The sequence below is a fragment of the Netta rufina genome (assembly GCF_964035555.1).
Source record: "Netta rufina genome assembly, chromosome: 2".
Lineage (NCBI taxonomy): Eukaryota > Metazoa > Chordata > Aves > Anseriformes > Anatidae > Netta > Netta rufina.
In genome coordinates this window covers 18,059,285-18,084,263 of record NC_140124.1, presented here as the reverse complement: position 1 = coordinate 18,084,263, position 24,979 = coordinate 18,059,285, and the positions used below count along the sequence as shown (strand labels likewise).

The 24,979-nt window shown below is 37.6% G+C and overlaps 1 protein-coding gene across 1 annotated transcript in view; it reads left to right on the top strand.

Moving 5' to 3' along the window:
• GPR158 (G protein-coupled receptor 158) overlaps positions 1 to 24,979 on the top strand; it is a gene marked incomplete at both ends in the record, with an annotated part of 191,109 nt that overhangs the window by 100,831 nt on the left and 65,299 nt on the right. The window contains one exon of the mRNA XM_084282726.1: positions 9,286 to 9,354. Coding sequence (XP_084138852.1) covers positions 9,286 to 9,354 — 69 coding nt within the window. The remainder of the gene's footprint in view (positions 1 to 9,285; positions 9,355 to 24,979) is intronic.

Sequence of the window (24,979 nt, the reverse complement as noted above, 5' to 3'; positions counted from 1 at the left end):
GTAACAGAGGCTTTGGAGGTCTCTTTCCACTTGCTTTTGTGTCCATTCCTTTGTATCCACAATGAAACGTGTTACCACTCTTCTGATTTTCTTCATGTCACAGGCTTTCTGCGGACTGGCAGCTACTGCTTTTGTCTCTAACAAAGGAGCCAAACATCTTGCTTGCTCTAGTGCAGCCTCAGGGACTTAAAGAAGAATCTCTGTTTTCTATTTATTAGAGGTAAATTTCAAGTGAAATGGCAGTTCTGAAAATTAGTTCTTCAGTTTTTCCACACACTGAAAAAGATAAAAATGTGTTTGTACTTGGGAAAAGTTATATAGGATGAGAGGAGAGGAAAAAGGTTCAATGGGCTTTAGAAAAAAAGTGGATAGAAATCAAAGCAAAAATACATTTATGAATGAAAACAAAACAAAACAAAACAAAACAAAACCCACAATATGCTGGGAAGGTGTTTTTTAGTAAGATAATGAACTGGCAATAAACCATTTCAACCAGTTCCACTTCAGACCAAATATTTTGAGCTTGACAAAATCTCCACTCACTTTAGTCATTTGGCAGAAGTAAAGAAACACCAATAGCAGGAAACAAGAATTTGAACAAGAAGGGCTTTGAAAAGAGTAGGAGAGCAATTCAGAATCATGATCCAACAGCTTCTCATCACATCTACTGTGCCTTCACATGTACGTTATCTATAGTTCAGCTATGGGACCTGCCAGACGTGCAACATAAGGGACATGTGAGAGTATTCCTCCTGGAAGCACCAAAGAGTGACCGCACTGCTGACATGCATACCTTTAGCTAAGGTTTTTGTTTCACTTGTTCTGAGGCAGTTTTGCTTAGTGATTTATCTAGTCTCTTCAAATGCATCAGCTTAGCATAACAGAGCAAACCTCTGTCTGTTCTCTGTTTCCTAGCTTCTGGGCCATTCTGCCATGCATCAATACGTGCTTGCCAGCAGCTGTATGTTGAGTGGTAGGTACCCTTTACAGTTTAAGAAATATGAGTATGTTGTATGCAAAGTTGAGACCAAAGAGGAAATCTATCTTCTTTTTTTTTTTTTTTTTTTTTTTTTTTTCTAATGATTTTCTTAAGGCCTTGTTTATCTGGAAGGCAAGATCGCATCCTGGTGGTAAGCCACCTTTGCCAAAGGAAATTTTCTTTTAATCACAGCCCCACTCAGTCATTTGTTATGTTATAAAAATGGCAGAACTATTTAATAAAAGAGAAAAAAAAATCTGATTATGCCAAGTCATCCCCTTACTATGTTTCCATGGTACCATGCTACATATAATCCACTGTGACATGTGGCCATGGAGAAATCTGCAGGCTTCCTGGACTGACACCAGAAATCTACAGTTTTGTTAATTCATTAATATAGAGTGTACCAGATACAGAATTACTTCAATTTTATTTTGGCTTTTAATTGTTTTTCATTTTTCTCCTTTCTGAAAATACTTTGACACTCATATCACTGACTTTGTGTGAAAATATTCAGAAATTCAAAGTTAATTAAGGCTGCTGTATTTCCTGGATTGCTTAGGACCACAGAGAATTGTAATGCAGCATCTTCTGTGCTTGTTTATACATCATTTTAGCTTTTGGTTTTGTTATACTTGATGCAACTTGGATGGCTACACTTTTTTTTTTTTTTTAATTGTCCTTGTGCAGTTAATTGTCAAGCATTTATTTATGACCCACTACCAGTACTGAAAAGGCATGTAGGACTTGAGTTTCCTAATGTGATTTGCTACAGAAATTGTGTTACTTCCTGAGACCTGAGGATAGAAAATTATTATTTATCTCAAAGACTGTTGATGTGGTCAACATAGAATGGATGGACCAAAGAGTGAGCAAATCCAAAAGCATTTTTTTCAGCCCTGGTCAAGAAAATGTGCTCTACTAAGGCATATTGGTAAGGGGGAAACAAAAAGGAAGACTGGGGATACCTGGCCTGTGCTACCTAGGAACTCCCCACCTTCTCATTAGTTTCATAATCTGCAGTAAAGCTCTAAATTAACAGTGGGACTGCCACTAGCATGTACAGAACTGATGAAGATTTCCTTCCTACCTTAGAGAAAGGCTCGGGAGCAAACCAAAAAGTGCAGTAACACCGAAATACCACTTTTGAAGTGTTATGACATGAATGTCATCTGGCTTTACATGCTGTTCTCCAATGATATGTGAGTTACACTATGTGTTTGCTCCTCAGCTTTTGTGATTGCTGCTTCAGTTTTCCTCCAGAAGCTGCCCTCTTCTTCTGGTCAGTTTCTTTATGAATTAGATGAAGATAATACTTAGAATAGAGAACGAAACACTGTTTTTATTGCTTCAAACACATGCAGTTCCAGCTCCTTCAGATCCAAAACTGGAAGCAGTAATTGGATAGAAAAACTGGCTGAAACCCAGTCTTGGAATGAGATTGGTGAGGAAGGTCGATGCATCGCCTTGATACCATCATCTTACCAAAGGCATCTGTTCATATGGTTTATCTCTAAGTCTTTATTTTATTCTGATCTTTTCATTAATCAAATGTCCTGAGAAGCAGTCTGGCTGAAAAACAGCAGGAATTTGAAGAGGACTATGAGCCAATGCTGAGCTCTCACCACAATTAAGGAAACCAGGGGCATACCCAGTAAGTGAAGGAAGGCTGTTATTCCTCTTTGTTCAGTGGTAGTGGGGCTGCTCTTGGAATACTGAGTCCAGTTTTGTGCTCTGTGGTTCAAGAAATGTGGGGAAACTGGAGAGAGCCCTGAGGATGACAGTAGTCATCCTGTGAGTACTAGAGCATATAACCTACTGGAAAAGCCTGTGGAAGCTAAGCTTGAATAGGATGGCAAAGAGGATGCTAAGGAGCAATCTAGTAGCAGCCTACTTGAAGGGTGTTTATAAAGACAGATCCAAACTCTCCTTAGTAGTGTCAAGAGATGTAACAAGGGACAACAATCACAAATTATGGCTTGGGAACTTGAGGCTGAGCATTAGGAAAAGCATTCTCACTAGGAAAAAAGTGCCAGACCACGGTCAGATACCCATCAGTTACCTAACTCCATTCTTGGAGGTTTTGAAGGCTTTGAAAGACAAAGCTATGGCTGACCCAATTGCTGTTGGCAGTAGTCCTGCCTGAACCAGGAGATGGGACTGGATAACCTGTAGAAGCTCCTTCCAGCAAACATTTATATGAGTCAGTCAGTAATTCTTTGAGACTAGTTAGGTTTCATTATGCTCATTATGGATTATTCCAATGTTTATTGATTAGATGCAAAGCATCTAATTGGATTAGTTCTGTGAGTTACTCTGTATTAAAGATAGCTGTTGGGATGCTTCTGTCTCAGCTGGACTGCAGTCCTCATTGCTTCACAGAAAAACAAAAAACTATGATAAATGTTTGCTTTCTGTAATAGCATTTTTGTTTGTTTCTATTAATGAGAAAAGATATATGAGAAAGTTAAAAAATAGCTATATTTCTCTAATAAACAGTGAGTGAGGCTTTCTATAAAAGAATTGCTCCAGAGAGACAAGAATGTTTGCTTCACAGCAGAAGTAATGAGCCAGCCTTTACTTCCGTGCCTTCCTAATTTATAATAACTGTATGTGCTGCACTGAGATTTCAGTACTGAAACCAGAGTTTTAGTAAGGATGTCTCTGACTGTCTCTGTGTTTGGACCACCCCCACACCCAGGGGCAAGGTCTCCTTTCTCAGCGGGCTGCCTTGGACCCCAGCATCCTGACTTTGCTTTCCTCATCCGTGCCCCGAGGCTCTGTCTCCTCTCCATCACTGCATCTTGCTAAAGTAACCAAAATAATCTGCTATGGGTGACCTTGACCCACTATTATGTCTTGGCTTCCAAGGGGAAGCCTGCAAAGGCAATTTCACTGTAGCTGCTCCTGGACTTGTTTATAGAATAAACATGCTACATCAGATGTTGTGACATCCATCATGTGGCATGACCGTAGCCCCTATATCTGGGTTGCAGATCTGCAGTCAAATCCTGAGTCTCACATGGAGGTGATAACTAACCTCTCAGCTGTTAACGACCTGGAGTATTTCTGGACTTTGTGAATATTTGTAATTCTTACTTGAAATCGCTAACAGCCATGTGACTTTGAGCAGTCACCGAAGTGCAAATGGCCAGTGGCATCTCATAACTGCTAGTAGCTGCATCCCAGCTGAGAGGAGAAACTGTGAACATTTCGAGTTTTATCCTTTTTGAGTTGGAGTGCTGGTCTGTTTTCTGCAGCAGTTGTATAACACAAGGGTATGTCCTCAGCTGTGAGTCCTGTTCCACTGCCTAAGTCACACATGAACTCAGTTTTTCCATAAATGCCCCTTGAAGTATTTAACATGCAGATGCAAAATGTTTTACCATCCTATTACGGTGTTTTTTTCTGTGTAGATTTAACATGGCATACTCAGTGATTCAAAAGTTATCAAGCCCACGCACTGACTGGGGGCCTTTATGTCCTATGTCCTCGCACTATTTTGTTATTTGCTATCATCTACCTAAAGCTATCTTCATTTTTCTAGCTGGTCCTTTTGATAGCTTCCTCTGAAACACCTGACTGCAATTCTCCTGAATGTCTCTTACGGCTGACAACTTGCACTGGATTTGTTGGAATTGTCTTAGTGGGCATTTTGTTCATTGCAGGATTTAAGGATTGTAACTTCTTTCAGAGAAACTCAAGCTCAAGACTAATAAGATGGTAGAGACCAGTACATAACCTGGTCTCCATCTTTAGTGTAATACGTGCCATAATATTTCAGTTGCTTCCTTCTGGTTTGATTCCAGAATTTCTGGATGGAGGCTGGAGTTAAGCCAATTTCTAGTTCAAGCATTATTTTTCCTCCTTCAGCTTAAAGCAATAATTACTTTTAATGAAGATTTAAAAACAAAACAAAACAGAAGAACAAAACAAAAAAAACACACAAAACTAAACAATGTGGAAAAAGTATGAAAGAGGTAAGGTAAGTATAAAAGTTAGTACGAAGCTAGAAGCAAAATAAATTGCAGTGTCACTTAGGTGCCTGCAATGTGTAACCATTAAGTGAGACAGGGAAAACCAGAAAGGACAGATTTACTGACACAAATAACTAAACACAGAAATGAAATCATTTAAAGGGAAGTGAGCAAACAGACAAAACAGCAAATAAACAGACCTTACACAAGCTGAACAGCCAGAGAAATAAATAATCAACAAACAAAAACTCAAATAAATGCCCAGGCAGCTGATAAGGAAAAGAGAAATATTGACATGATGTTACATGCAAATGGAAGAAGATTCCTCTGGGCTTTATCCTAAAATGCCCTGATTTCTGTGAAGGAGGATTTTAATTGTACAGACAGCATTGGTGGAGAGCAAAAGGCAGAGGCTGTATATTGCCATTTGCTTCCATTCTTTCATTTACTTTCTTAAAAGAGTAAAGATCTGTGTCCTGACATATGTGGACTCATTCACTGCTTTGTGCATTTGAGAGTCCTAAAGAATCAAATATTTGTGGTGCTGCCTACAGGTACACATACTGCCTTAGGTGCCTGTATTTGTGAAGTTTGCGTAGTGGCAAATTCAACTCTTGGTGGAAAAATGGTGCTCCAAGGCTGATAGAAATGCTATCTATCTAACATAAGATACCTTCTATCTCATGTATTAAGTAAAAAACCTTTTATTTTGGTTTTTACCCTTTTAGCTATTCCCTATTGTTAAAGCTTTGGTACTGGCTGAAGGCTTCTTGCACCTTATTGGGCTGTAGTAGTGTCACTGGAGGAAAAAATGAGTCAAATTAAATATAAATATTTCAAATAAATATACTTGTCTTTTATAAACTGAAAGCTTCCATGTTACCTTTTTCTTGTTAAAATATACACTTTTCTTTACAATAAAGAAAATTAAAAAAATGGAATTTCAAACTTGTTGTTTGGGAGAGTTCTCATGCTTCCATTTCCTTCCCAATTTTTTATTTTCTCTACACTGCAAAAACAGAATTTTGCTGGTGCTGTTTCTTATTTGAACATTTATGTTTTTCATCAATAGGGATGCCATTCATCTCTGTCAGAATATCTACTCCAATTTCTGAAGAATCTTCTTACAAAAAGCTGTGAATGTAGGGTTAAAACCTCTATTTTCTAAGTCCCAAAGACTGAGATAAAGCCACAGTCACGACCTGGATTCAAGTTCATTTTGAATTTCAGTGTTGTTGTGGAATTCATATTTCTTTTAGGGCACAGAAGAGAAGTACATGGTCAGAACTCATAGATAATGGTTGCTACAGGAACACAGGTGAGAAGGAAATCATATAGGATTTTATTGTTTTGGGAGAAGTGCTGGAAATGTGGCAGTTCTGTGCCCCTGCAGGTTACCTTATCATCTTGCCATCCAGAAGAAAGCTTGATAAGAAAAGGCTGATCAGGGTGCAAAAGACTTATTTATAAAAGGATGTTCATACAGAAGCTGTTTGAAGAACAATTTTTAAAGAATGTTTTCATCTTCTCTATAGATACCCATTTCACCTACTTTCTTGGTCATTCTGCCATATAGAGATGCATAGTATAAAATGAAAAAAAAGCTTCTTCAGGGTTTGAGGGTTGACTGATAGTGGGAGACATGAGTTCATTGGTTGTGGTCAAGTCCCCTCTGCATTAATTCCCAGTGAGTAAACTGGTGTTGTCTTAGAAAGATGTTGTGAAAAAAACTTTATCAAAATGTGCAGAGTCAGGACTACATAAGGAATCTTCTGGTCCTAGATACTACTTGTTTTTACTTATGATGTAATGATTGGAACTTTACATCACAAAGTAGGAAATGGTATTGGAGGCAGATTTTAACCTTTTCTAATCTTTCTAATCTTTTCTTCCTTGTGTACTTCACAGAAGTTTTACGCCTTTCTCAGACTAAAGTTATGTGTTCATTAGAAACGTGAACTAAGTCGTACTGTCATTTATAGTTTGCAAAATATATGAAGTTTCTGTTCTACATGTCAAAGTAGTGTGCACAATCCATTAACTTCAAACGTGAAAGCTATAAAAAAAAATTGAGAGTTTAGTCACTTCTTAATTAAAATAACGTGAAATTATTCTATTTAATGGCTTCATAACTGGCACCTAAACATTTACTTCTAGCTTTTTGGTGTCATATTGGATCAGAACAAAAGTGTCTGCAGAAAGCAGTCTTGAAATGTTGTCTAGAGGTATTGATTTTTATAGTGCCATTTGAATAAGTTGAATGTATATCTGAATACATAAATAAGAATACATAAGCAATTTTAATACAGCAACCATAAAAGATAATATCATCCATTTGTTTTTTGTTTATAGTTTTGGGACACTCATAAAAAAATAAACGTATTGCGAATACAGAATCAATGCGTTTTGTTTTGGACATTTTTTGTCTGTTGATATATATGCTTTTTGTATGTCTCTGGAGCATCCTTGCAGATGAAATGAGGCAGGGCTGTTTTGTGAAGAAATGCAGTGTGGGCATGTGGGACCATCTTTACCTTGGTAGACTAGTGGGTGAACTTCCCCCTCTATCCAAATGACAGAAATAAATTACATAAAGTGCTAATTCAATTGAATTTGGTATGTCACTGATAGATTGGATTGCGTGAGCCTAAAGAACCTTACAGTGACATTTCAGTTACCCGTTGTCTAGCTCTTTGTATTTGGGATTAAGTTTACACTTTACCCAACATCAAAATGTATTAACTGAGAGAGAGAAAGAAAACACACTTTAATTTGGGTTTTTGAAACAAATATCTTGCATTGCGGGAGACCAGTGATGAAAATGTAAATATGAGCTCTGCTTGTGGGTCAATTTTCAAGTTTCTGCAATTGCTTTGACAGGCATTGCATTCTATTTGGAAATAGAGTTATGGTAGTTTAGCTGTTGGTGGAGCTCTGTTTTGCTTTGCTTTGCTTTTTAGGAAACTTTTTGTGGAAGCATGTATGTTATAGGAAAATTTTGCTAGAAATATGTATGTTTCAAGTTCGGGGTGTAATTTTAGAGTGAGTTAGCAGAATAGTTTTGTGATCCTTAATATGTAACTCTTACTAAGAAAGTCTAAGTTTCAGAACTAAAGCTGCACTACAGAAAGCTTAAGAAACATTAGGAAGAACTTTCTAAAAGTGGAGATTAGGAATAGGAAAGCACACATGCACTTTTCTTTCTGGCAAAAAAAAAAAAAGATCATCAACAAAAATCCACCAGTTTTTGCAAGCTGAAACTGGACTCCTGGGCACCAAAAATTTGTCTGTAAATCTACTCACATAGGGCTCTTTTTTAATGATTGGTTTACTAATGAAAGATAAACTTCTCCCATCTAAACCCATTAGAGATAGTACCACAGACCATTGATTCCAGTCCATGAGAGGATGTTATGATGGGAAATGGTTGAAATTGCATGAAATGCATGATTTTTCAAAAGATTTTTGGCAAAGCCTCTTTTGCTGTCTTATCTGACCGCATTGCTTGCCGTCAGGATGGCGCTGCCTACATCCAGAATAGTGAATGAAAGACCCTCTCAGAGGAAGGAGGTAGCTAAAGAAATGGGAAGCAGTGTTGATCTTTTGTCTTTAAGATAAGGTGCAGATGCACTATACATAAATCATCAAACTTACTGGAATAATCTTTATATTAAGGAAAAGAATTGATTTTTTTTACTTTAAAATGGAAGAAAACTATGATGGAGGCTGCATTAGAATTGGTAAGGAAATGGCACAATATTTTACAATCTTGACAAGTTAATGTCTAAATCAACGTCTTTGTACAAAATTTCAAGGAAAATAAAGGTGCTTTCAATCTAAGAGTACATTCTGTATTCAGTAAAATTGTAGATTATTTATACATACAGTGGAAGCCAAGTCATCAATATTAAATAGGCAGGTCAAAATGTTCAAAGGGCTTCTTGAAATTTAAATAGTACAGAACAAATTCTGCAGTTAAATTCATATCTGTAATTTCCATGATCTGTAATTCCTCACAATTGAGAGCCATTTTAGCAGTTTGAAAATGTATCCAGGTAATGTGTTGAATAATATTTAACATAGGAATGAGTGATTTTTGAAATTGGATTTTGTAAAACACAGCTATTGTAATGGGCTGGTGAATTAAAGAATGTGGAGCGTGACAACATGATAGACAGCTTAATACTGTGCTAATAAGCATTACTGTGGAAGCATTATACTGGTGGAAGTGAAGGTGCCTTTTGCAAAGAACTCAGAATCTAAACTGCACACAGAGAATTTTCTAATATTTTGTATTGTCTTTTTTTCTTCTGTTTGTTTGTTTCCTAGAGTATCAGGGCTTCAGGGCTGGTGCTGTTGGAAACCATTCTTTTTGGATCACTTCTTCTGTACTTTCCAGTAAGTCAAAATGATTTTTTTTTTTGGAAAATTATATCGTTGCCAACATTTAAAAACGTTGCATGAGTCACATTGGTAACAAATGTGGTTATCAAAAGTAGTTATGTAATGATTGTCTAATGGGTTTAATAAAATGTGCTATGTTCTGTAAATATGTTAAGAACACTTGGATGTTTTACTGTATTTGAAGAAATTCTCCATCTTCGGTTAAAGAACATTTATTTATTTATTTATTTATTTATTGGTGTTCTGCGCTAAACTGAGTTTTAGCCTTGAAAGAAGATACCTCTCTGCTCTGTCAGGGGAAAAATGTACAGGGTATGTAAAAGGAAGACACTGATTATACCGTATATTTCTTGGGAATGCAGTACAAGGGAAGGTGATTATTTTAGTGTATTATTGCTGGTATATATTTCAGTAAGTGTTTCTGAGGCCTCGTGACATCTGCAATACCAGGTATTTGGGAAAATGTGATGCTATCCATTTAAATGGGAAAAAAGGTGATTTCACATTCACATGAGGAATGTATCACAAAACTCCATGAAATATATATACTTTATTTTTTCAAAAATCCCCCAATGAACTCATAAACCCAAGATAAAGCCTAGATAAACCAAGGCATCAAAGAGTAAATCAAGTGAAGTGAGTTGAAAGTGTGCAAATCGGGGGACAGAAGCAAAGATGTAGTTGTGGATTGATTTAAAATATGTTTATGTTCTCTTTTCCTCAGTAGTAAGAATCTTCTGTGCTTTTGCAGACAGTTACTGAGTGACTACTGGAAAACAAAATTCCTTAGTGGTTGTGGAACAGATAGTGAACAAACTGTAGCAGAATGAAGTGTAAAGAATGCTATAATAAACACAAATCCTGGTGGAATTTTTATGCATTATTTTGGGAATTTTGTTGGCCTTTCAAGTTCTAAAGAAACGTGTGTGCGTTTCTTGGATGGTTTTATGTGTCTTTTCATCCTTGACTTTCCAGACGTCAGGAAGAAGGAAGTTTTGTTTTTTCCATATTGTACAAATGCTTTTTACTACTTGCTTTGCCTCTCCCCTGGGTTTCCAGAGGTCCCTTCATGTTCTTTTCCAGTGAGAAGAACAGGAAGGCCATGCACTGCTCCCTCAACTGGTATAGAAATGGTGTAAATCGTGTGAGGAAATTCACACCATAAAGCATAATATAGGGGATTTCCTTTCCATGGCTGTCCCCTCTTGCTTTCCCAGAGAGCCATGGAGCCATGTCTTTCCAAGGCAGAGGCTCTATCAGAACCAGTTGGTGTTTGTACCACACTGGCTCCAAGTTTGCCAAAAGCCTGATTATAGTGGTGTGCTGTGCCTGCAGTCTGCTCACCTGTGACTGGTTCTTCGGCATCTATCCCAGTGCTTGTCTTGATCCTGTAATTGTTGTCTTCCAGAAAGGACAAATGCTATAGAATCATAGAATCACAGAATCATAGAATATCCCGAGTTGGAAGGGATCCATAAGGATCAAGTCCAACTCTTGGCACTGCACAGGTCTACCCAAAAGTTTAGACCATGTGACTAAGTGCACAGTCCAATCGCTTTTTAAATTCAGACAGGATTGGTGAAGTGACTGCTTCACTGGGGAGCCTGTTCCAGTGCGCAACCACCCTCTCAGTGAAGAACCTCTTCCTGATGTCCAGCCTAAACTTCCCCTGCCTCAGTTTAACACCATTCCCATGGGTCCTATCACTGGTGTTTACAGAGAATAGGTCACCTGCCTCTCCACTCCCCCTCACGAGGAAGTTGTAGACTGCAATGAGGTCCCCCCTCAGCCTCCTCTCCTCCAGGCTGAACAGGCCCAGTGCCCTCAGCCGCTCCTCATACGTCTTCCCCTCTAGGCCCTTCACCAACTTCGTCACCCTCCTTTGGACACTCTCCAGCAATTTAATGTCTTTCTTGTACTGTGGTGCCCAGAACTGCACACAGTACTCGAGGTGAGGGCGCACCAGCACAGAGTAGAGCATCTCTGGTGTCATGTCCTCTGGTGGCTGGCTGTCCTCAGACTTTAGGAGCTCAGTATCAGAGAAGCTTAGATAATAGCAATGGAGTTTACTGGCACCAGCTGACTTGAAGAAGTAACCTGTTAGATGCAAGAGATGGTCATCTGTAACCTTTAAATGCAGAGGGAAAAGAAAGGCAGTGGAGCTCGGAGGGGGCATTAGAAGACCAAAGCTTCCCCACTGTTTTTCACTGATGTTTAAACGTTCCCCCCCCCCCCCTTTTTTTTTTTTCATTGACATTAACAATGTTAAATGTACGACAAGTCAAAAATGACAAATTGACATTGTCTGAGGAAAAATGTTCTGCTGAAAAGTCTTGATGAGCCTGTATCCCAGGTGGGAAATAAATACTTGACTGGACCTCGTCTGTCTCTGCACATCTCATATGATATTAAACTGCCCACTGAGAACACGCTCTGTTAGAAACTAAAATGTAAAGGGTACAACTTGACTTCTCTGTTAGAGCAGGTTTATGCTCCCACACTCTTTGGTAGGGCTCTCTTTTTTTCATACATAGGTAATTACTCATTGGGTTATTACTCCCACAGGCTGAAAGAAAAGGGAAAGTAATTTTATCATTTCTATTTTAAAGGTCTAAGGAGAGGGACTTAGTGTGGTAATGGAGGTCATATTAATGTTCAGACAGAGAAATTAACCAATTCCACCAGCTGCAAGAATATGGTTTTGTAAAAAAGAAAACTGAAGCTAATGAAGAAATACCAGGATTGCAATATCCCTGTCCCTCTATTCCAAGGAAGATTTCATCACTTTCTGATCCATGGCAAGAAAATTGAACAATAAATGTGTGAAGTGTGAGAGCACACATAAAACATAGCCAGAGAGGTCCATTATATCATCTTTAAGAAAGAAAAGACTGCATTTCTGCAAGGTATGAATTATGGGGTGTGGGTCCTTGAAATGGGAACTCTTAACATTTTGCTGTACGTGAATAGCATCTAAACGTGCTCACCCGCATCTTGTTTGGAAAAAGGAGCACAAAGCAGAGCAAAATGGAGTGGGAAAGAAAGCCTGAGCTCTGAACTAAGAGTCTTGTTTGCACTAGCTGACATTCACACAAATGTTCATTCAATGAGTGCAGTTTATGGATTATGATATTTGGTATGTCACATACATGCAGAGCAGGTCTTAATTTTTCTGGGTCACGTGCATTGTTTATTTACCTCTTCCCATTGTTTGGTGTTTTTATCTGTTTCTGAGAATAATTGGGAATATTCTGTTACTCTGTGATGTTAAAAATGTAGTAACATGTACACAGAGGTAGAGTTGATTTACCTATGTGAATTGGTCTTCATTTTATGAGAGGAATACATTAGAGATTTAGGAGTAATTAATGTAAGACCCAGGCACAGACTGGGCAATGAGTGGCCAGGGAGCAGCTCAGCAGAAGGACCTGGGGGTGCTGGCTGGCAGCAGGCTCAGTATAAGCTAACAGCATGCCCTGGCAGCCAGGAGGGCAAACCCCATTTTGGGGTGCAGTATGGCCAGCCTGTCAGAAGTGGTGATTCTCCTGCTGTATTTAGCGCTGGTGTGGCCTCACCTTGAATATTGTGTGGAGGAACAGCACAAAACTGTGCCAATTGAGGGTCAGATCAGATATAAAGTAAAATTCTTTACCATGAGGGTGGTCAAACACTGAAAGAGGCTTCCTAGTGAGGTGGTTGGTACCCCAAGCCTAACAGTATTCAAGAGGCATTTGTATAGTGCCCACATTATCATTCTTTAACTTTTGTTTAGCCATGAAGTGGTCAGGCAGTTGAACTTGATCATCTTTGTAGGTTCCTTCCAACTGTTCTATTCTGTTCTGTTCTATGCTATGCTGTGCTAATATAAATCTCTCCTTTTATACATCCTAAATAAGCATGTTCAAATATGTTTTCCACAGCTGACATGAGATGCAAGTTAAAATATGACATGAAGTTCACCAATATGGTCCAGACACCACTGCAGCATGGTGTTTCTGTTTAACATAATGCTTTTTTTCTTTTTGTCCCATCTCCTCTTCTATTGTGACTTGGAATGTAAAACTGAAAAGCTCAACTTTCATGCTCAAATAAGTGCAGAATTAGAAAGCTTGTGTTAGTGCGTATACAATGTAAAGAGAAAAAATGACAGAATTTCAATTCTAAATAACTCAAATCTCTGTTCATTTAAGGATTCAATGCAAAATCACATTCTCATGTAAAAATGAAAATTTCCACTTAGATTTTCTCCACGCTGCTTAAGTCTTCTGTATCTTTATTCTCCACTTCCCTGTGCTTTCCTAGTTCTGTCTTTTTCTTTATCCATTCACACAGTCTGTCTTAGATTGCTTTGAGAGCCTTCAGCATACCAATTTTACTGTGTCCAGAAGAGCTTTATTGCATCTCTGCCTTTCCCTACCCTCCAATTAAATGGAAACCAAAACCTGTTTTGTTTTATCGCTTAATTTCGTTCACTAATTGTTACTGTTTACATGTCTACATGCTGTAATCTATTCATAGTATAGAGTCATTAATTGAAAAATAGTATCACCAGCCAGCTGCCTTTGGTGAGAAAAACAGCTGTTATAATGCCCTTAGAACCAAACAGGGAGTGCAAATGATGGTCTCCACCAAAATTTATTATTCAAATTCTGCTATATTGATAACAACACACTGATCTTTCCTGAATTACAAAGAGGCAGAGGAGCTTTGTCTATTACAAATGCATGGTTGCTGGGCAGCTGTCATTTCCGAGGCTCTAATTTCTTACATTTTCTGTAGTTCTCACAGTATCATCTCTGACTTTCCTTTAATTAGTCTTTCCAATTATTGATAGACCTCCTCCAAATGAATGCTGTGCTCTCTGATCGATTTTCATTATATTTCTTTGTTCCTAGGTTTTGAAGAGGGGGCCAAAACCTGAATGTCTTTTTCAATAGTCTCTTAACTTCTATACTTGGCATCTGAAGGGAGGTTTCTCATTACTTTCCTTTTCCAGAAATACCATGATGAAGCTTTTAGACCTTTCCTAACTCCAATCTTGATAATAATTGTAATAGGTTGCATAAATATTGTAAGTATTACAATATTTTAATAGATCAGCCTGTTAATTTCATGAGGGATGAGATATCAGCTGATTTTAGATAACTGTAATGGACACAATTTGGAAAACAGGAGATTCTGGTTAGATACCAGGAAATACTTTTTCACTACGTGAAAGTGCTGGAACAGAATGCCCATATTACATGTACTTGTGGAATATCCATCCTTGGAAGCATTAAGATGACTGGACACAGCCCTGAGCAACCTGACCTAATTAGACCTGCTTTGAGCAGTGATTTGGACTAGATGACTTAGAATCATAGAATCATTAAGGTTGGAAGAGACCTCCAAGATCATCTGGACCAACCCTACTACCTACTACCCTACTATCAATATCACCCATTAAAAAACATGTCGCTAAGCACCACGTCCAACCTTTCCTTGGACACCCCCAGGGACAGTGACTCCACCACCTCCTCGGGCAACCCATTCCAATGCCTGACTGCTCTTTCTGAGAAGAAATATCTCCTAATTTCCAAACTAAACCTCCCCTGGTGCAACTTGAGGCCATTCCCTCTAGTATTATTACTAGTTATCTGTGAGAAGAGGCCAACCCTCAGCTCCCCACACCTTCCTTTCAGGTAGTTGTAGAGAGCAATGATGTCTCCCCTGAGCCTTTTCTTCCCCAGACTAAACAACCCTCAGCTGCTCCTCACAGGACTTGTGTTCCAGGCCCTTCACCAGCTTCGTAGCCCTTCTGCAGGTTCCTGGCAACCTAAACTATTCTAGTATTCTTTGTTGCTAATGTGTGTATCCACAGCTGATAAAAGTTATCCTGTGCTCACCAAGTAGTTGGTGATGAGAAACTGGGCCTTTTACATCTCACTTTAGACTTTAGCTTGAGGATTAGGTGAATCATGGTCTTAGCTCCATTGACTATAAAGGAAGCCTAGGGCTGCTCTATTCCAATAGTGTAATGTTTACAATATTTATCAAATGTTTTGAATGGTGAAGAATTCTACCCAGGCAGCTGTGGGTTATCTGATAGTGTACTTAAAATGAAACACTAGAATGCATTCCAAAATCCATGCAATATTATGATATCATTCCTACAGCCAGTGATAAAAGTTAGTGGGTACCATGATGAAAAGAGTCAGGGAATATCTTCTCCATGTTCTTGATATAACAGAAGAGAGGCACTGGGTTTAAAATCTAGCAAGTGAAAGTTATGTTAGACGGTGAGGGGGTGACTTTATAATAGTGAGGTCATTAGGCCATAAGATGGATTAGTTGAAGGGGCTGTAGTGCATCTTTTTGAAGACCATTGGATTTTTTCCTTCAGACTTCTCTTCTTTTGGCTCAAAAATCCAAATTCTTTGTCTTTCCTGCTGTCTGTTGTATTTCCAAACCTCTAATTATAGCAAAGCAGCATTGGCTTCTGTTTAGGGGAACAGAGACGCTGAGCTGCAGTGCACTGACACTCATGAAGCAGGTGAGTAGTGAAGCCTGGAACAGACTCTTTACACTCAGATATCTTGATGCATGTAGTAGGTATTAGGATCTGTTTCGGGGACTGTGTTACTCCCTCTTTCACACTTGAGCTAGACTGACTTTAGTGTTATGAGATTGAATAGAAAGTGGGAAGTATTGTAACATTGATGTGGGTGTGGGCTTTTTTCCCCTCAAATCATCTGTATGCACATTAGCACAGGAGAAGTGAGCCATGAATGTTGTGGGGTCTAGTCTGCAGTAGCTCTGTTAGTCATAGCCCTGAGCAGAGCAACAAGGTCACTGGAGAGCTCAGTTTTTGATATTAATGAATGTGAAAATGGGTTAATGTGTAATGCTTTTATGCATTTGTCCCTCAAGTATGCCTAGAAGTGATCCATTACAAGAGCTCAGTGACTGTTTATTTATTCTTTACATGTTGTTCACTGAGGCTAGCTGAAAGATGTTGCCTTTTTCACATTCAGCTCTGCTCATGCTGATGCATTGGGGTGAATCTCAGGCTTTAAGCTCTCTCTCATACCTCAGGTGTTTTAGCTTTTCAGTATATTCTACATCCTCTTTACTCATAAAATAGTTTTTAAAGCTCTTACAATCAACATGCATCATTTTTTTTGTTGTTTCACAGTTGCTAAATAATAGTATTTGTGCCACTTAAGCCTAAGGGCACAGCATAGCTCTCTGCTCTGGGATGATCACCACAAATTTTGCTAGTACTCTAGAAAAGGGTCTTCCTGTTTTACTTGGATCACAGTAGGTTAAAAGTCCAGCCAATGTAAAAGGTGGATTTAAAATATCATGTTATGAGGATTTTATATGTAAATTGTCTTGTTTGGGCAGAGGAGTGAGGGAACCAGGTGGAGGTTTATCCAATATTTTTTTCCTGTAATTGGCAGACAAACATACTTTTTGGAGTTAACATGTAACCAATAAAGCAACAGCTTTTTTTGAGAGAGACAGCTTGATTTGAACGCAAAAGCCCAAATGGAGCTCATGCAGCTTCCACATTACAAGCTTTTGCTTCAAATTACAGAAGACCCATAGGCGCTAAGAAGAGATGTGTTCTTAAGGCAAATGTTTATGATGCTTTCTACTAACTGGAAGCAGGCACTGAAAAATTTTTGCATTCTGAATAACTGTTTTTTGAAATAGCACAAAAACAAAATGCAGAAGGAAATAGTTCTTCATGGTTCTGTTGTCACTAGTCTACATAGATAACCTAAAAAAATCTGGTACCTACTCTCAGGGATATAACTAGAAGCTGTTTAATATATATTTATCCACATCTAGAACTGTGATTAGCCACAGCTATATGTCTCATGATTGGTATCTCCATGTAGATAACAAATGTTTGGTGTATTGGAAATTCAGCTGAGCTATGACATCATGGAAATCATAGGAAATACACAGGTGGAACTCAGTGAGGAGTCTGTTCTGTGTGTTTGTGCTTGCCTGTGTGCTGTGTTCATAGGGTACCTTAGGCTGGAAGGGACCTCAGGAGGGCTGTAGTACAATGTACTGCTCAAAGCAGGTCAGCAATTAGGCTGGCTGTTAGACAAGGTTTCTAAGGACTTTATCCAAATAGGTCTTAAAAACATAGATAGAGATCATCCATCCAGGCAGTGTGCAGGCTTATTGAAAAGTGATGTGGTTGTAACTTTTGAATTATGGTGTAAAATATGTGACACAGTTGGAACATTGAGTGGGTTTTGTAAATGGCAGGCTGTAGATAGGTCAGTGATGGCAGAGGTAGAAGTGTTGCAATTCTTTCATGTCATCGATTCCCATGCTCATACTTGTGGCACTGGCTGTGATACCAAGACAAAACCCAGTCTCTTCTTCCTGTGAATCCAAAGGTGCAGTACAGGATTACAAGAGGGCAACGTTATTTTTACAACTCTTGAAAGCTTCTTTGAGAACTGAGTTTGAAGGACACATTTGTCAGAATCTAGTTTCACTGAATAGTCAAGTGTGTCTGCAGAGGCTTGAGAGCTAGAGAGAAAGAGGCAGTAGTTGGTGACCTGAACCAATTGCTGCATTGGATTTTCTTCAGTCTTTTTATTTTAAGTGACTTTCTTGCTGGATTCTTGGACTTCAGTGTTTCAGTCTTGTCAGCCCTTCATTCATTGACATCAATCTTGTGGTCAGAATGGTAAGGCCTTTCCCTTTACTTGTAATACCACTGTCACTCGCATGAATACAGTGACTTGCATATGTAAGAATTTGTAGGTAAAGACCCAAAGTTAATGTCCACATTACTTGTCACTTGTCTTGTTGCTTCAAATTAGTATAAAAACAGACCACAATTGTGAAAAACAATGCACAGTATTTCAGCAGGGCTTTTTAACTGGTATTAACTGTATAACCATGTGCACATGTTAAAAATATGCTGCATTTGAAAAGTAAAAGCTGTGGTGAGCTGATTTATGATCATAGAATGTGTTGATACAGAAATGATCAAAGAGTAAAATGTGGGTAAATTTGTATAGAGGAAAACGATACTGGGAATGTTCATGGTATGCACCTTACCGTTGCCTAGAACCATGCTATAATAAACCCATTGTCTTTGCTCTGCTCTCCAAAGTGAATCCATTAGAGGCTTGGCTAGTACTTGGGTGGCAGACCACACTGCCATAGGCAAGCCAAAGAAATACCAAATAATATCTCGTAGATTAAAAAAAAAAAAAGTATTATTGAAGGATCATGCATATTATTTTATACAACACTTGAACGCTTGTTGAATCTCAGTAGAGTATAGGCTAGAAATGATAGGAACCATTTTTCTCAGGCAAACAGTTTAATGATCACACTGATGACTGGGCAGGTGGCAGGTGAACTGAGTCAGTATGCACAATGTTTATTTAGAAAATGCTTAAATTTTACTGTAGTGATTTAAGCATATGAAAAATCAATACATGAATAAAGGTTCTCATGAATTAATTCGTATATTAGTTCAAAATATAAATGTGACAACATTTACAGAAAAGGTGATAAAAAGTAATATACTACATTTTTATTAAACTGCAAAACTAAAGTCAAGAGTTTTTGATATTACAGATATGCCAGGAATTAATTGTGCCAGAAAGGAAAATATTAAAAGCTGTAATCAACATTTGACGTATTCTCAGTAGGACACAGTCTTGATGTCAGTGATTTACCTTCACTAATTAGTTTAGCACCTGAGAGACCTTGTGTTGGTGGGAGATAAATTTCTGTCATTCTTCTTCACTTACCCAAGTGTCTTTCAGTGAAAGCCAGGGGCATGTTTGTATTTTTCCACCAAATGTCTTTTCTCATTGTTTATACATGTTTTCATGCCTAAGACCAAAGGAGCAACAGCTGTGGTCAATGAAAGTCCTGTACAAGTCAGCTCTTGTCTGCTTACCTAGTTCAGAGCTGTTGTGGTCTGCATTAACAAGAATCTGGAGGAAAATGAAAGCAGAAGCATTTCATGCCTAAGGTAGACTTTGCTTAGATAATCTGATACTACCAAACTGAATCTTACATGAAATTGAGTGCAGTTATAAACCTGTGCTGCCAGTGAAAAGCATGCTGTGGTAATCCACCATGCCTTGGAACATGAGGTTGAGATATAGAAGGTAAGGCACAAATGGGTGTGATATGTACAACTGAGTGCTAAAACACTGTATTTTACCTATCAAGTTCCAGGTTGCTTGACAGAGACCTCTGAGTCAAGACAGAGGAAAACAGAAAGAATCTCCACCTCAAAGCCTGTTACTGTGTATATTACAGTAGCAGACATGCATTTTTTTCTCACTGGGTTTTTCTCCTCAGTCCCTCTTCTTCAACATGTGAATGTATTACAAACTTCCTAACCATCTACTTTAAGTAATGATTAAAGTGATGATTTCAGGATGATAAATGGTTAATGATTACAAGAGTTGAGAAAGTCAATGCATTACAAAATAGAAAGAGAAAAGTTGATGCTTTTAGAAGAAATTCTTAAGAAGGGAGATTTCATCCATCAATGATGAGACTGCTCTCATTCAAGTCATTCTGCATGCCGTGAATACAGACAATGCAGATAGTGATATAATGTGTGTGGTTTTTTTTTAATACCAACTGCTAAACATTGTTAAGCAATTTCCAGTATACAGGCAATATGATATGATAATTAGTGAAATCTTTACATGGAAAAAATCTTAGAGAATTATGATGGTGTTAGTGGAAAGTTTTCATTTCAGCGTAGCACTGTAATTAAACTTCTAAACTCTGGGACAAGAGATCTGTGGGATTTAAATCAGTGCCCCTGAACCACTTATCATCTGATGTAAATAAGAAATTAGCTTTTTAAAAGCTTAAATAACATAAATACTTAAAAGAGCACGGACAAATTTACAACATAAAATAGAAGGTGCACTATAAAATGATCCAAATCCATCAGCAAGTACTCGTGTATAACATCTTTGCCAGGGTTAAAAAAAAAAAAAAAAAAGGAGAGTTAGGGTTCAAGAGGTAAAAAGTTCACCGTGTAACTGAATTTGATTTCTGAAAATGACACATTGAATAGAGTAGCCCCTGGGTCTAAAGCTACACCACACCAAGAAGGGAGAGGTTAGCTTTGTGTTCATAGAAATAGCAGTAGTACTGAGGATGGAATAGAAAGTGTTCACAAGAATAAGGTATTTGCAAGGAACAACCTTTTGCTATGTGATGCAAACCTTCTGATTCATTGCATAGCACTGTATATTAGGACCACATAGAAAAAGCAATAGTATTTTCCAAAAAAGTTGTTTTATACAAACTATTTCATTTTGAGATCCTCTGTATCTGTGGGACTAAGCACAGGTCTGCAAATATATGCAAGTTTTGAGGAGGCTGTTACGGAATATCATGTCCTTCACAGCCAATATAGAGCATCCACATAGTGTTCTTTCTTTGAAATCCGAATCTGAATTAGACTTCTTGTAATGGCATGATACAGTACACTAAGTTTTGCATGTTCTTGAGGAAGAAAAAAAGGAGCAAAGAGAGAAATATGTCAATTCAATCAAAGCTCAATTGGAAATAAATGGGAGGATTTCAAAACCAAAATATTTAAAGCAATTCCAAGAACACTGAAAATAAGAGGATGAAATGAGACCTTCTTTCATCACTCACAAAACTGCATGTGGAAAAAATAACATTTTTACACGGTTCTCTCACAGTGTATCACTTAGTGAGTTTATATTAAATTATTTAGATCATCCACAAGTTTCATTATTCTTTGATGTTAATCTTTATATAGGCCAGGGTGCTAAAACTCTTAGCTTTATTGCATATTGTTTGGTAAGCTAAAGCAATGTAATAAAGAGAAGAAGGAAAGGATAATAACGAGAAAACAGAGTAGAGAACTTTCAGAGTTAAAACATGATTGAAAATCTAACATAGCAACAGGAAAATTAATAAAAAATTGAGTAACTAAATAGTATAGAAATGAAAGCAAGATGGAAATTACATCTTGTACCTTGATACAGTTCTGGTTTTTCTTTCACTGGCACAATAACACGTTATAGAAGGTATCTGTAAACCTAAATACTGTACATTATGTGTTTGTTCTTTGCTCGTGTAGATACAGTTATTTCTCCCTGCTCCTTGCAAGCTTTCTTCTCCTTTCCTGAACCACCACTTACATAATTGTAAAAGATATTTTTTTTATATAATTTCTTTGTGCTTCCACTGTATTGACATGTGGTTTCTCATCTCATATTTAAATTATGAACTCCTTGGTCCAGGGTTGTTTGACTTAGCTGTGCTTTGCAAAGCAGGGTCCTGATCAATGAATAAGAATCACATGACAAATGGCTGTTACTAATAATAACAATGAAAGTGTTTAAAAATATTTTATTAAAGGTGTGAGGAAGGACATGTTTGATGGTAAATTTCTTATCCTCCCAAAGGTCTGGTAATATGCAAGTATTTTTATATCGCTAGAGAAGTTAGGTATACTTTTGGAAAGATCTGAGGATAGTTGTTTTAGGTTGGGGAAGATTAAACCATAAAAATACTAACAAAAATGTCAGATTATACTAACAAAAATGTCAGATTCCAGTCCCACAAGGACTATATTTCAGGTGTACTCTACTAAGTTCTATCTAGTTCATCATGAGAAGTTAGGTGGTGAACAAAGCAGTGAGGAATGCTGGAGTAAGAAGGAAATCCACCACTCTCACTAGAGAGCCTTAACCTGCAGTTAAACTTAACAGTAAAGCATAAGTCTTGAAGTTAAAGTAATTCCTCAAATATCTTATCTCCCTTGGTGATAAAGGACTACCAGCTACTTGTCTTTTTTCCTTTTATGTATTGCAGACAGTAGACAGTCCTCGCTTTGTATGTTCAGTGTGAGATTGGCTTGTGGATAGCCAAAAAGTTAAAAGTATGCCTGTGGAAATGCAAAACGTAGCCATAATGTCCATACACATTAATTCTGACCTTTCTGGGTGCATCAGATGGGTGCACATGTGCAGATCCACTGTGAATGCAGCTTGTGCAGGACGTACTGAAATCCCTGTGGTTTGTGGTGGAATAAAGTTATGGTAGGAATCTGTCACAAGAAACTGTAGCCTCTGCAACTATGGTAGTAGAAGCGTTTTTGGAGAAAGGGACATCTTAAGTTCTTGGTTTGGCTTTTTTTTTTTTTTTTTTTTTTTTTTATGAGAGCATATTTTTACTTCTTTTCCTGGGTGATCAAGACATTTTTGGCCATTTTCACTGAAAGAAATTAATGCTGTTATCTGTATATTCAGCAGGTACATTTTGTATAGTATATGCTGGTATGCATACAGGCTTCAATGACATTCATGAAAAAGGACTTTTTGTTGTCATATGCAAGTCCTTTACACTTTTCCTTCAAGTATTGAATCTTGTTCAGAATTTTGATCTTCCTTCCAAATTTGGGATTTTTCTGTAAGAAAATTGTTAAAATAACCACTAGTTTTAAATTAGCTTGTAGCTTTGATCTTCAGGTCTCTTCATGACCGTTCAAGTGTGCAAGTTGTCAGATTAGTCAGAGTCCAAAATAATTTTATATATTACAGTAGTCCATTATTACATCTGCTAATGTTGTTTATTTTGTTAACTAGCCTAATCCTTCTCAAATATAACATGTATTGGGGTACAGATCAAGTATTCTTAATGTTCAGTTCACTATCTCAAACTTCTAATCTGAAATCACCAGCATGCTGAATCATTGAAATGCTGTTTTGAAACTCTTTGGCAGAGTTTCCTGGCCCATGCAGTCAGCTGATCCTTTTTTTTCTCTCTTTATTGATGGCATTGCCTTGAAACCTATAAAGAGCTAATCTGCAAAAATCTGTGTGCTGGGTTATTTAGTTAGCTATTTATATCCATATTTATTAAACTTGTATCTACTTTCCAAGCCTCGAGGCATATTTACATCTTTGAAATCATAATCCAAATAAGTTACTGCCATTGTAGCAGGCAATCTATATTCAAGTACCATTGTAGCAGGCACTCTATATTCAAGTAATCACCAGTCATTGCTACAAAAAGAGAAGGCAAAATGCTGCCATAACAAGTTTTTTTAAACCCTAAGTGTATCAACCATCAATTCAACATTTGCACTGTTATGCACGTATGCTCCATTTTATGAAGGCCCAGGGATTTTGGAAGATAGCTGAATCAGAAAGTACCAAAAATGCCTACACTATAAATCTTAAATTAGTAGATTTAGTAACATATATTCATTTGCTTATTATGTTGGTAACATAAAGGTATCTGCCAATTTCAGATGTCACCAAGAATTTTAATAAAGTCTAAATTATTTTTTTAGCTGTTCTTTTTGTGACTTTTCTGGAACCAAAAGACACAGAACACTATTAGGTTTACAGGCAAAGGGACCTGATCTGTTTTGACCCCAACCCTGAGATGACTTTCTGTTACTGCTGTTGGTTGTGAGAATAGCACAAAAATAACAAGCACTTCTTTTCTTAGGCATGATATCTTCTCTGTTTAGGGTAAGTGCCATCAATATATACTGTATTTGGAAAAGATACCTCCAGTATATTAGGCTTTCCTCAAGTGTCTAGTAATGCTGCTAACCTGATAATGTCAAAAGCTTTTTCATATCAAATAATGTTATCATTTCTGTTTTGACTCTCCAGTGTATATAGCAGACATCAGAGGTGATCAAGAACTTGTAGACTTGAAATTAATTTCATAGGAGGTAACTAATCAGATTTTTATACCATAATTAGAATATATTATTGTTTACATTATGACAAACCCCCCGACACTGTTCAGATGAAACAAACAAGCAATTTGATGGAGGATGAATTATTGAGAAGACAGTAAATTTGGGAAAAGTCATTCTGTGTTATTTTCAACAGATGAAAAGAAAAGAAATGTGGAACCTTGAGCTAAATTCAAGTAAGGTTTAGTTTTAACTGATTGAGAAGTAGGTTAGAAAACAGGAGAAAAGAAAGTTGTAACTGGTCTGTGTAAGTCTAAGAGACCATGACACACTTCCTTGAGATTTTGTGGCCACCTAAGCAAATTCAAATAACTGTTTTTGTTCGTTTGTTTGTTTGTTTGTTTCCTCCATGCATGTCTTTCCTATAGTAGATTAAATACTGTACTGTAACACAGGGCAGTCTGCTAAGTTCATTTCCTTAGACAGTCTGAAGTAATGCATTTTTCTCAGACATGTCACAAACAATCCTGTCAAATTTTGCCTGAATGAGTTTGTTTTAAATCATAAATAGTTGTGATATATATATATAGTGAGTGTTCAAGAACCTTGAAGAAAAGGGAGGTCATGGCCCTCTGAGTACTGTCAGCACCTCCTGTAAATGCAGGTCTGTAGATGTCTGTTCTGGCCAGTCTGAGGTATAGGGTATTATATTACATACGTGGGTATTTTATCTCCTTTCTGACTATCTTTCTAACTATCTATTTTACCAGCCTGGCTCGTGTTTAATACTAATGCTAATGCTAATACTAATACTAATAAAAATGCAGAGGACTGCCTAGCAACAAAACGCAGCAGAATATGTCCGTCATGGTAGAGGAAGGACCTTTTCTTTGATAAATTGTTGGACTGTTTGGAGGACTC